We start from the raw sequence: 13,898 nt of genomic DNA, 5'->3' as shown, positions 1-13,898 counted from the left end.
TATTACGGACACACCTACCTAAATGACAATGATGAATCAATTTTAAGACTCGTTTTTCCTTATTGTCATCGGTAAAGCCGTAACACCTCAAAAATAGGGTATGTTTGTAATAAAACATTTGAAACAAAATCTTGTGACTGAAGCTGATGTGGAGTTTTATCCAGGCCTTCTGTAAATATACTCGTAATCATAATTACAATCATTTCAGCTCCTTTTACTGTAGGTTTGAATTCCACGTAATATAAATTATTTGGAGAATTTCGCCTCCGTTTGTATATTCTCTCCAATTGTGTCTTTGATGTTTCTACGCGTTTTTATCATAAAGGTGAAACCAAATGTATAGCACGTACCAGCTCATTACCTCACATAACAGGCTAATATTATCTTGATTTTTGACGACGAACGTTATTTAGAAAAGTAAATTATTGCTCATAATTTACGCGCCTGCAAGCGCGGCAGAGTAGCGATCAGAGTAGGACTACTAACGTCCTTCAATTTGCCACAGATCTATCATCAGGTTGAAAGATGTAGCGCTGAAAGTCCTGGTCGACTACCAAATCTAAAACCAAAATGTTTAGGACAGATCTAATGACTAATAAGCACGGACCTCATCACCAGGTGGGATGCTTGCTAGGAAAGGAATGACAATTTGTCAAGGCTCTAGCATTTGGCTCGTCGAACACTCAATGTCTGAAGAATCTGGTCGACTATCCGGTTTACAAAATGTTTTTTTAAGGTCACAGGTTTACGTTACTTTTAAATAAATGCAGATTTAACGCGCGTGTGTTTAGATTTGTTGCTAAGTATTTGATCAAAATAATAATTCTTGTTACAGACACACCCACCCAATGAAACGAAGCGATGAATCAGGTTTTTTGACTTGTTTTTTCCTTCAAATCAGCAATTTTGCCGTAGCAACACACGTTAGCAATAAGTTAGGTATATTACGAAATTGTTTCGTATTGATTATGACATTGTAATTTATTTTATCCTGTTACGGATCTTTTACTATTTTATTTGCACTGTCATATACATAATCTTCAACTTTAAATTGTACTTTGTGAAATTATGATTGATGGTCAATGATAATTTTTGATATGTTAATAAATAGGTTGTACCTATAACTAGTAGTTTCGATAATCATTTTAAATCATTTCGTAATTTCTTTTGCGTAATGCGTGTTATGATAAACGATCAAATTATTAATTGATCATAAAAAGAATATTATGTGGATTCGCTTACTTAAAGATTAATACAGTTCATCTGGATCTTATTTTTTGTCGAAGGACGTATGTAATTAGTAAACAAACATGGGGACTGCATCAATCGCGCGTGCGTTCAATTGCGACGATTGGCAGCTCGTTAGATTGTAGCTTACACGTGATGCCATCGCCATTCTGTTATGCTCATAATTCAACGTAATTGGAGGCGTGTTCATTGATTTATTACCAACGTTAATTATTTGCTAGTAAATCAATTAAGATCGCTTGTCCTTGTAGTCCAGTCACTTCCACCAAAGCAATGCCTGCATCTTCTTTTTCCATATCGTTATCCTTTAGAAACGGCATAATGAGCGATGACCTTAAAAATCAAGTATAACCTATATTCTTTTGAATATCAGCTATCGTCTATATTTGTCTTCTTCTGTAATTCGAATAACTGTCCATTCAATGTCCTTTAAAAATGCATTTGAGTAAAGATAACGAGCCCGCACGTTTTCGACGGGAATGGTGGCTGTTGAATTTTTGTTTTGGCTGTGTAATTTGGTAACAATCAAAATACATTGCCGGAGACACAGTTGATTTAGAGGTCATTTAATTTTTGCTATCAGTTTGATCTGAAGTCGTTCTTGTGTATTTGAATCATCAGACAGTATCATTATTTTTATGTGTTATTATTCAGAAAAAATGTAATTATATCAATAAAATATAAGTAATATAATGAAATACAGTAATTATTTGTAATTCCCTTGATTGGAAATATTTTCAATGTCATAAAAATTAATAAGAAAATTATGATTACATAAGTGGTTGTTAAAATGGAAAAACATATCCCATTATAAATACAAAACAACACCACATTATTAAGTAAACCTAGCTCCTGTGTATCTGCGCAGTACAACGACAATAGTAAATATTTGTTTCAATTAATACAAGATGTTATTTAGTAAATACCTATATACGTAAGGTATAGAGTGTAGCAAAATATTAACTATATACTATATATATTAATAATAATAATTAATAATCTTTGAAAAACAAATTTAATTGAAATTCAGTATTAACCCAATCTCGGTGGCTGATACGGTTTTGATCACGGGTTTTTGGTCATGATTTAACTTGAAATTTAATGAAAATGGGGTTATGTAGAAATGATTATAACATCTGCCTAATACATAGAACAACAAAAACAATAGCAATAAAACACCCCACACAGCTCAAGCCCTTTTACTGAGAGCTATTTTCTTACAGACGCTGCTCTTATACATTAATAGTTATTACTGGGTATATGGTTGACGGAGTACAGCTTCAAGTGATCGTTCATATTACATTTTTATTTGTCGCTGTCAGAATTAGCCGGTCTGATCCGGCGAGACGTTAATAAAAAATATTAATATTTAACATGATCGTAAAACAAATAAGTTTCGAGGAATCAGTCGGCACTGGTTTTTGTACGAGAGGCATACCGCCGAAACGTTCTAATGCAAAATTCACGAAAGATCGTGTGTCAATATTTATTTAACGTTTTATATGTATTGTGCAGGGACGTTATCGTATTGTTGTGTGCCGCGACGCACGCACGCCACTAGAATGGGGGTCAATTGGTCCGAAAAGTTCACAAAAAACTTAATTGACAATAATCAAGATGTATTGGGTGGATGTTTGACGATTTGCGTCAACATTTGTATTAACGTCATTGGTCTCGTTAGTTGCTACCTAATTGTACAAGCTTATGAAGGTCAAAAAATAAATCAACTACGTAGGTACGAGTACATAGCATAATTAGCTGTATAACTAAGACGAGATAGACTCAGTAAATGTTCCGCATTTCGATATTTGCGGGCAACTTGGCCTCAAGTTGAAGACTGATAATATTTTCGCACTCAATGTCAGTTATTTGGAAGTGATTGATGAAGTATTCCCATTCACTTTTGTAACATAAAACCGCGCCCATTTTTCGTGCACTAATTATGCCTTTGTTACAAGTATTAGCACTAAAACACATCAATTACAATTTAAAATTACCACAACGATGTCAAGTATAAAAATCACCTCGTCAAAATATAAATGAAAGTTGTAGAATTCAGAATGCAATAAATATTTTTATTGTAGTGTCTATTTTTTGCATTTATTTCCTTAAAGGCAACGTAATAATGTAATTATATCTCATTATGTTATTTTCCAACAATTAGCTCTTTTTGTTTTTATTTTATTTTGCGCAATAAAAATGAATTCTATAGAAACTCATCCGGGTGGTATTTATTGCCTTGCTGTAAAAACTGTTTTGAAAAAATGTAAATATATCATACATGTCAGGTGTGGTCAAGACACTGAATGGAATGCCCGGTAAACCTTGAAATTTCCGCTAAACGAGGGAAATAACCTCTCAAATAAGGCAGACAGTAAATACTAAATATCCAATGACGTACACGACAGCAACTTTTAGGAAACTTCGAATGCTTGCGTTCAGCCAATCCTTATTCCAAAGATATTTTTTATGAACCCGACAACCAATTTCTAAATAAAACATTAGTACATGAGAAATGTAAAATTTTCATTTAACGAAGAAATTCAGCGAAATTTGCTGTTTATAAAATCAATCGAGCAGTAAGTCCATATTTCAGAACGTTCTAGAAGATAATAAGTAAAGGTAAGAAAAAATCTTTCAAAGAACCTTATATTAAATTAGTATATAATATTACAAAATACATTACTATATTATCGAGTATTCCACGGAGTATTAATAATTAATTTGTCGTATTTGTTTGCAATAATTTAGCAATGTATTTGTATTTTATTTCAACGCGTGTTAGGTATTTTCCTATATTTTCCATAAGAACTCCATTAATATTGTATCCTTGCAGTCCTAACATTTCAAATGTAGGTAATTTGTTTTGTACATATTCTATTAAACATATTATAAAACAACACAAAGTAAAGTTCTCAGCAATAATAAAATTTATTTAAATTATTTATTATATTTCTAAAGGATTATTACAACATAAACATATCATATGGATTTAACTCCATTCCTATTTCACCAAATGTACTTTAGTTTTAAACTTTGTTAAAAAAATAATTTAACAAAGAGGAATTTTTCATAAGAAAATATCGATGACAAAATCTTTTAAAATAAATTCTGACGATGACGTTAGGTTCTGAAAACCCTAATAGGTGTTAACCAAGTTTACACATTTGGACGATACTAATGAAAAAAAATGTTTTTTACTACGAACTCCAGTCGCCATAATATGACCTCCAAGTTGCACACTACAAGCGTATACCCACACATACAAAGAACGAAGGCGTGTTCTTGTACGTGCACAGAACTGGTTGTATCTACAGTAAAAGAAACACATGCATAATTTACACATGTGTGCGTGCAAGAATGCGATTCATATGAAAAGGCGCCAGCGGTGCACACGTACCCGGTCACCTGACCGTCTCGTCTTGATACTTAAAACCAAAACGTTATTACTTTCAGCTGTCATTAAATGAACCTTATTGCTAAGGCAGTAAGACTAAATTAAAAAATAATATTTTTACTTTAGCTAATTTAGTTCTCGGTCAGCAATGAAAAATTGGGTTTGTTGACATAGCATTAAATTGAAAAGTGAGTGAAGAGTAGGTATGGTAGGTATGCAAAGTTATAGTTACGTGGATTCAAAGATCAAATTTTTAAATGCTACACCTCTTCTAATTCTCACTTTATAGTTTACAGAATGTAGCTAACTAATATGACGTGATGGCACGGGATGGGGAACCCTCCCTGGGTTTCAATCAATATGTAGAGGGGCGAGAAAAATCAATACCTATCATATACATTTCTAATGTCAATTTCTATTGCAATCCAGCTTGGATTGCAATAGAAATTGCTAAGAATGAAATTGTGGATTTTATATGCGATATATAACTTTTCAAAATGACAAGAAAATTAATTAATATGTTACATGACTCAAAAAAGTGAAGAGTAACGAGAAGCATTTATTAGGTATGATCAAAATATCAAAGGGTTATTCCCTAATAGGGAATGAGCAGAAAGGAGAAAAAAAGAAAATTGCTTTGACCCCGACGTGATTTGAACACGCAACCTTCTGATCTGGAGTCAGACGCGCTACCGTTGCGCCACGGAGTCGTTGAAAGTGTAGTTAAAATTTTAGTTATGAATTTAAATCACAAAATTGTAAAACAGGTTTTAAAAAATGTAAAAGAAAACTAAGCTATAAATTTGTTTTTTTTTTTTAAATGAATATTTAAAGAGAAGTTCACTGTTGCTGCACTTTTTTAAAAACATTTCAGCGCCCTCTATGGGTAAAAAGAAAAACTAAGTTGTAGTAAGTCCAACAATTTTTAAGATAGATGGCATATTGAATAATTATTTTTACCTTTACCTCAAAAAAAATACAAATTGTTGAGATAACTTTTGTGAACAGTACCAAATGAAAATGAATTTTGTAAATTAATAAAAATATTACAATGTATGTTATCAATGAATTTGTTAGGAACGTCGAAAGATATCTACAAATATTCACTTTATATTTATATTCGTATTGAATGGTCGATATGTACAAATTTTAATTTTATTTTAGAATTATGTTATCAAAAACAACAACAGTAAAAACAAAAAAGATGTCACAGCCCCTGTGGCCTAATGGATAAGGCATCGGCCTCCTAAGCCGGGGATTGTGGGTTCGAGTCCCACCAGGGGTACACCATTGTATCTTTTTTTGACGTGAATGGTTCATTTCGCTTTTATTCAAATCCTTTTAAACTGAAATGCAAAAAATTTCAGAGAATAAAAGGAATAAAACCTTCGTAAACTAACTAAAGCAAATGAATAATGAAATCCTACAATTGAATAATTATTTAAAACAAACAATACTTGTGACAAGAATCAAGATAGTCATAAAACATTTTACGTAGATATTAATTTATCATCAGAAATTTATAACAAAATACATTATATATACATACATGAACATTCCATATTAATACTTTTCTCACGTGCAACCGGTTGAGTGTTTTATTATTTTTAGGGTTACGTATCTCGCAAGGTCAAAATGGAACTCGTATAGGATCACTTTGTTGTCTGTCCGTCTGTCTGTCGACACCCCTTTTATCAGGAACGCGTGAAAGTATTAAGCTGGAATTTATTTCATTTAATGATCGAGATAGTCTTAAAAAATTTGTTTATCGCAACTTTGTTTTGGACCGACAATCGATACAGCATTTCGATAACATTGTCATATGTATAAAGTATAAATATAAGAAAATAAAATCGTAAAATCTTTGACCTACTCATGAATACTGGTTTACTTTTTTAAATGCCTTTTTAATTTTTTCTTCTATCAATATTAAATTGGTATGTCATTCTTTATAAGCAAGCTGGTTATCTGGGCTTTTAGTGGATACAACCCCACATAACCCTGTTCCACCCAAGGATGTCTTTATTAAGGTTCCCCAATACCAAAAAAGTAACTTAAATTTTACGGACCTGTTAATACTGTTATTTTAATCTCTTCGCAATGTACATTTTAATTTATTTTACATTCATTAAAATTTAATACTGATTGGGATCGCAAGAGAAAGTTAATGGGACTTCAGAATGTGGCGCCGGCGCGGAGCCCGATTTAAGTTAAGGCAGACAGCAGAGACCTGAATGTTCGACATAGTAATCCACTTGGTTTGGGATACGGCCATCTGAAAAATAATTAAAAAATCGAGCAATAAAGTAATTTTCTATCTTATATATTCAAAATCTTTAAAGTGTGTTAACGTACAAAAGAAACTGATCAAAAATTGATAACAAAGGTGTCGGTATTCACTTACAAAATATCGATCCTTACTTAGCTTTTCAAAACAGTTACAAGGGGTTTCTCATTCTCTAAAAATAACTTTCCGATATTAATATTATTAGGTTGATGTTTTGTTTTCCTTAATTCTAAGTTATAAATACAGTTAACGGAAAAAAATAATAGATGTTATGAATTAAGCTTGTATTAATAATGTATAGTATTCGAGAAAGTCATAATGGAATGTAAATAGAACACGCGACTCTACAAAAGGCGTCTCTTCGTACTTACCTTGCGGTTGGAAAATAGTACATGCTTTAATATAGTTTTAATGTGCTATATTATTTTAATTCTTAATTTCACCATTGTCGTCAACGGCGCCGTGGCTTAGTTGGTTAAAGCGCCTGTCTAGTAAACAGGAGATCGGGGGTTCGAATCCCCCCGGGGCCTAGGTCGATTCATCGATAAACTTTTTTGCATTTTTTTTGTCAGTTTGCACAAATAATTTATTTTTAAACAATTCTTGCATAAGAATTTAACGTGTCCAATAATTTGCAGGGTTCTTTATAATTCAACGAAGCAAACTACACTGCGCTCGTTTATAATTTATAATCATGACTGCTCGTTTTACTGATACTATAGTAATTTAGTTACGACAAAGCATATTCAATGTTGCAATTTTTTTTTATTAGAATTTAATTTTGAGATTATAGCAGGAGTTCTTATGTAATACATTTTTTAATTTATATCCCGTTAGCATGTCTGTTTAATATTAGGCCTTTATAAATACTGTTATATTTTATTTCGCAAAGTATATTCTACTTGAAACAAAAAAGGTTTTAGTTGCGTTTATTAATTCAAATACAATATTGAAATCACAAGAGAAAGTCCTAAATGAACCTTCCAATGATTCGCCGGCGCCGCGCCGGACCCCAGTAGAGGTAGGCAGCGGAGACCTGAGTGTTGGATGTAGTAATCTACTTGGTTTGGGGTACGGCAGTCCGCATCTGAAACATATAAAAGATTATTATTTTTATTGTTCATTTAAACTTGACATTTGACTTGAAAATAGTACAATTTCGTCCATGCAAAAGAATCTCATCGCTTGATTATAATTATCAAACACATTTTCAATTAACTTACGCGCACAGGCATTTAACGTGGCTGTAGCAGTTACAACGAAATGTGCAGGCGGGCAGAAGTCCGGTGAAGGGCAGGGCGCGGTGAGGTTAAACATGTGCACATTACGTTCACCAATCAACTGACAGCTTTGTGTCGCCTCCGCGCCTCGGAACATGCACACCAGTATCGTGCCATAGTTTGAGTTGCGAAACTAAAAAACATAGATAATTTAAAAAATAAAACTTAAATGTTATGGATAAAACAATAATTCGCTGCAAAAACTTCCTCCTTTGTTCAGCAACTCACATGTATTTGCTGTAAATGTAAGCTATGAGTTATATTATTATTAGAGTAAGTGCAATTCAGTTTTGAAAAGTTTTGTCAAAAGTAAAACAAAATTATTAAATTTATAATTTACACTGAATAAGAGGATTTAACATTTTCTTATCGAAGTACAAAATATTTATTTGCCGAAGCAGAATATTTTTTTTAATTTCGGTGCATTATAATTTTTTGACGATCATAGATGGCGCTGTTACCTGCACTCGAATAAGTGGTTGTTGTCTCAAGTAAAACGGATGAATCCGATATCCTCGCTTCTTTTTCGACAACACCGAGTCTTCATACTCAATTTGATAAAAAGTGGTGCCATTACTCGGACATGCAGCACCAACTATTCTCTTCGGGATATCGTTTTTAATCATAAATGTATCAATGGCCGTAGCAACCTCTTGTACGCACGTCGAGGGTAACTAAACAAAACAATATTTTACAATTTTAACTCATACTTTTTTGTCCAAAAAGCTACAAATATTCATTTGACACAGCTTTCACAAAATTTATTTTACTTATATGTAAATTCTAATGTGTAGATGGATGGACGGATAGATGGATAGATGTTTGTTTGAAATTATCTCCGGAACGGCTTAACGGATCTCAATGATATTTGGCATACATGTAGAATATGATCTGGAAGAAAACCTAGGCTACATTAAATCCAGTAAATGGTTAGGGTTCCCGTGGGTACGTTTTTTTTCTTTTTACATATTTACGCTATAACTCCGCAACTTTTTAATACATCTTATTGAAATTTGACACAAACATAGAACATAGTGTTGAATAACACATAGGAAAATTTTTATCCCCGTAATACACTTAGTACGTTTTGTTACATTATGCGCGGACGGAGTCGCGGGCAATGACTAGATTATTATTGTAATACAAACATACCGTAATAAATATTTCCGAATAATCCAAATATTCATTGTTGATGTTCTGAAAATTGGTCAAGTCTTGGGCGGCGTAGGCGAAATACGCATCGAAAAAGGAAGATCTGATGGAATGCATTATAGTTCTAGAAGTTTCTATTTCATTACCGGAGGGCTGATCGGTGGGACTCATTATCAGAATCACAGTACTACGGCCAGCGCTTGCTCTGGCGTTTATATCTTGCAGAGTTTTATTGCGCAAATGTTGATTCACAGTTGTTAACACGTTTGGTAGATTTAGACGACTGGGCCCTGAGAAAAAAAAACATAAACTGTTGAAGTACAAACATGAAAACGCACGTTGAAATTGATTTCGTTCTCTTACTAAGTTTCCTATTCAATGTTAGTTTTGAAATAATACCATCACCTTTTTGTAGCAACAGCCACCGTTGGTTTGATCATTGTATAATATATCTTGATTTTTTTATTAGTTAAACCTTGTCATTTGATGCCCATATTGAAAGGGTTGTTAAAAAGGACTGACTCACAGGGGTCAGTATAGTTGGCAATGTGTGTGAAGAGATCGGTGATGTTGTGGGCAGGCGGCGCCACCCAGCGGCCCGTGTTGCCGTGCACCACGCCCAGCGTGCTCCGCTCCGCGTCCAACTCCAGCGCACCACCCACCCAACTGCACAAATAAACTTTGCTTAAAACATTCTCAGGAATACTACTGCAGACCCATCGACTACCATTATTCAAATTGTCTTCTATATCAGTTTTCACAAGTAAAAAATATAAGGAATTGCTTCACAAATTAATAACCAGCAAGAAACACTCACGATAGGAATTGTTCGACATCATATCTTCGCCAGGAGCTGTCTGTGGCCACTATAAGGTCCACCACGGGCACGCTGTCAATCGACACGCAGTTGCGTTGATATTTTCTTAAAACTGACGCTGAGAACAATAAGCTTAGTACAATTTTACAAGATCTTGAAAGACTAGGAAAAAGAGTCATCTTTTGCCTGGATATTAAAGTATACAATACACTTACGAACATATTCTATAAATGCAGTCACGGCAGCTTCGCTCATCCTTTGCATTTCTTCCAATGGTATGTACACAGTATTCTGCGTGAGAGACAAGACCTGCGCGAACCTCAGGGTCTCTGATATCAGGAGCGTGCTATTCAACACGCTATTGTACAATGCGAGTCGATTGCAAGCGCGCACTGCCGGCTCAAAAGACACACCCTCGTTCGAGTAGTAACTATCCAATACTTGGGATAACCTCAATGAACGTCGCAGTTCTATCCATGAAGGCATGTAACTAGCTAGAATTAACCCTGAACCATAAAAAAGATATATTAGATGTTAAGATACACTACATGATAAACGATGTTAATCGAGCCATAAAGCCCTTCGGGCAGCGGATTTCTTCTTTAGGTAAATGTGTGAAATCATCCTATAGAAGTGTACTTGATTTTTACTTCTTTTGTCCCATATTGTATGTTAGTATGATCGTAGTACAAGTGCTGTACTGAAGAAGGAATAATTAAAAATATATTTTCGAAGTACCGTCGACTCCTGCTAAAATTTCAGCGTCAGTAAACTGCCAGTCGTTGCGATTCTGCGGTAGGAGGTAGAAGTCGCGCGGTAGGAGCGTGTCGTTCCACCGGTTGTTGCTGCCCACTGTCATGAGCTGTGCGGACGCACCCACACGAGGACCCTGGTTCACCACCACTTCAGCTAAATCTCCTACAAATAATAAACCAATTCTATTTATTCGTAATTATCGCAACACAACATGTAAGAAACGGCCGTTTCTATCGTCATGCATATCTATTGGTAGTTCCATTGCAATACAAATTTGCAGTAATTTTATAGTTAAGTATAATACGGGTTAACGTGTTACAAAAACAAATAAAACAAAATCCATACCGACAATAGTTGCTACCAATATGTTGCTGATATTAAGTTGATCTGTTGCTGGTGTTATCATTTCGAAATTTGCATTATTATTATTTTCATAGGGTTTTTCAATTTGCTTTTCCCAGTCCGCCAAAGCTCGATCGATCATCGGCTGTGATACTTCCGATTTATAAATGTTAGCGCTAAATATATCAGTCAGTGATACTCGTTGTGACTCCAAAGACGCAGCGATAGCGGCTATGATTGTACCCACAGCCACTGGCCCCCAGTCCGTTTGAATTACTCCGTCCTCTATCGGGCAACGGCTGTGAATTCTAAAATACAAAGAGTGTGATCTTTATTATGTCGTGTTATTTAATAAGTAAAAAACGCTTCTATGTCTACCGTTAAGATATTAATGATACTGACCTGCCAGAGCTGTTCGTCGACATATTTTCCATCTGTTCCGCAGACAGTGGGCACATGAGGTTCTCGTCTCCTCTCTGCCAAGGCTGCACCGTAGAACTCAACAACTTGTGTAGCAAACATTTTTCCACTAATGTAAGACTCTCGTCAGTCTCTAGAAGGTTCTGACTCGGCAGGAATAGATCCATTAGCAGCTTGTATTTGTGGAATTGGAAGGCAGACGCTCGGTATGGCAGTAAAAACTCCGTTTCAATCGGATTACTAGCTTGCTCTATGCCATCTAATCGAAACCTATAATTTTGAAGATATTGTTATGTTATAAATCTTAAATCATTTATCAAGTTAGAATTAATTCTCACTTAGTCGTTCTGAATTATACATCAGTACCAGTAGAAACCTTTTAATGCTAATTTACAGTTTCAACTTGTGTTGTGACATCAGGCACAATGACTATAACACCGCATCACTTGATAGAGAATCCTTCAAAATGCTTATTCTTATAAACCTAGTTATAGTTGATAAGGGAAGCACTAACTTGACAAATGAATATTTAAATCCACCCACCTTCTTAGCAACGAAGTGCTGAACAATCTCATATCAAGTTTTGCGGAATGTTCTAATTTCCTCACAAGCGACAGGAACACATCGAGACGGCGCGGAGAGTTCAACAGGGGGCCGCCACTGCGGTAGCATTGCACCAAGTGTCCTGGTATACTCGATAACACTTCGGCTTCGGACGCTTCATACAACAAAGTTTACAATGTTATATTTCATTATCAATGTCTTAGTATTTTCCAATAGCCTAAATAAGTGCTATCAGGGAAAAAAAATCTTATTAACACGCTCTACTGTATGGTCAATTAAAATCCTTTGAATACTTGTTGGCTCAAAACACTTATAGATAAAATTGCTGTAATATGCGGGTAGGCGTTTATTTTTTTATTGAATACTAGCTGATTCTTCCGGGCGTTGCTATTCTAAAGTGAAAATAAATAATCATAATAATGGCATAGTGCCAGTAAAAAGTTGTTCAAACTAATTGCCGTCCTTTTCGTTGTCTTTGAAAAAACGACGACAGTTGAAAATAGTAAATCAAAAAAAATGCCTGCACATTAGAACTTAAATAAAAATGATCTATTTAGTGTTAAATACTCACAATACACTATTAAAACAATAAATATTAGTGTCTTCATTTTTGTAATTAATCTAAGTTAGACAACTGGTGTAAAACAACGCGGCTTGTGTTGTGAGTGTGGGAGTGCCTGATAGCCTACATAATGATAGTTAGATAAGATAAAGATTAACAACTGACTCATTTTGAATATATTGTAAATACTATAAGTTGATATAGGTACTAAAAGTAACAGGACAACTGCTGACAGATGAAAATATTAGAATCTTTGAGCTGAATATTTAAACATGAAGTTAGGATTAGGTAAGTTTAGGACGGGGAAAAATTATCAAAAAATAGTTAAAAACAGTGGTGTAGAAATGTAAACTTACGTATAGAAATTTATAATCTCATAAAGATGGATAGATAACAATGACAGATAAGTAAAAAATGTTGAATTCGTTTGATTAAATTACAAAAATGGAATCACACACCTTGTATCTTTTACTGAAGTACTTTGTATGGAAATCGCTTAAAACATAGGAAATAAAGACAACAAGTCATTTAGAAAATTAATCATATTTATTGTTAAATTAAATTTAAATTCACAACACTAGACACGACTTAATAAGTTTAACACTGGTTAGTTATTGTTATTAGATACAGTTTTAATTCTTTTGAATAAGTCTTGTGATAGCGATTAAGATTGAGAATATACACATATTATGTAAATAATGAAAGTATTGTGAACATACAAGTTAAATTAGAATTCCTATAGTCATTGTGTGAATCATTATTTAGAACTATAAATTAAATTATCTTCTAAAACATGTAACAATTTGGAACTCTATCCTAATTATTTTAATGAAAGTCTAATCCGAGTTTCATTAAAGTTTATGAAAAGATTTACCAAAAATAAATCGTATAATTATTTACATTAAACACAAAGCAATAATTCTTCATTTTAACTAAAAGACAAAAAAAAAATTCATACATATTTTTAATAGGAAAACGAAATAAAGAGGTACATTTAGCAAATTTATATTTGTGATATTGGTAATCTAGCATTCTAAATTAATTTTATTTATATTATTCTTTACAGAATGTTA

At 33.7% G+C, this 13,898-nt stretch overlaps 1 protein-coding gene and 3 non-coding genes across 5 annotated transcripts; 2 read left to right on the top strand and 2 right to left on the bottom strand.

Annotated features, from left to right (window-relative positions):
• Positions 1–5,283: 5,283 nt before the first annotated feature.
• Positions 5,284–5,355, bottom strand: Trnaw-cca. The gene has a single exon. It is a non-coding gene; the product is annotated as a tRNA-Trp (tRNA).
• A 502-nt stretch (positions 5,356–5,857) lies between these two features.
• Trnar-ccu lies at positions 5,858–5,930 on the top strand. The gene has a single exon. It is a non-coding gene; the product is annotated as a tRNA-Arg (tRNA).
• A 1,458-nt stretch (positions 5,931–7,388) lies between these two features.
• Trnat-agu lies at positions 7,389–7,462 on the top strand. Its single transcript has one exon. It is a non-coding gene; the product is annotated as a tRNA-Thr (tRNA).
• Positions 7,463–7,829: 367 nt separating this feature from the next.
• LOC106708980 lies at positions 7,830–12,927 on the bottom strand. 2 transcript variants are annotated; one of them, XM_045682338.1, is made up of 12 exons: positions 12,835–12,927; positions 12,243–12,417; positions 11,682–11,969; positions 11,283–11,587; positions 10,920–11,099; positions 10,397–10,687; positions 10,182–10,299; positions 9,891–10,030; positions 9,365–9,654; positions 8,674–8,886; positions 8,156–8,345; positions 7,830–8,019 (listed from the first exon to the last, which is right to left on the bottom strand). In XM_045682338.1, the coding sequence occupies exons 1-12, from the start codon at positions 12,869–12,871 to the stop codon at positions 7,865–7,867; spliced, it is 2,382 nt and encodes a 793-aa protein (XP_045538294.1). In that variant the 5' UTR covers positions 12,872–12,927; the 3' UTR covers positions 7,830–7,864. The 2 variants fall into 2 exon arrangements, with proteins under 2 accessions (XP_045538294.1, XP_045538298.1); XM_045682342.1 differs by lacking the exon at positions 10,397–10,687.
• Positions 12,928–13,898: the final 971 nt, after the last annotated feature.

The sequence above is a fragment of the Papilio machaon genome, chromosome 2 (assembly GCF_912999745.1).
Source record: "Papilio machaon chromosome 2, ilPapMach1.1, whole genome shotgun sequence".
NCBI classification, from domain to species: Eukaryota; Metazoa; Arthropoda; class Insecta; order Lepidoptera; family Papilionidae; genus Papilio; species Papilio machaon.
Note: the sequence above shows the minus strand (reverse complement) of the source record. Positions and strands in the feature narration are given on the sequence as shown.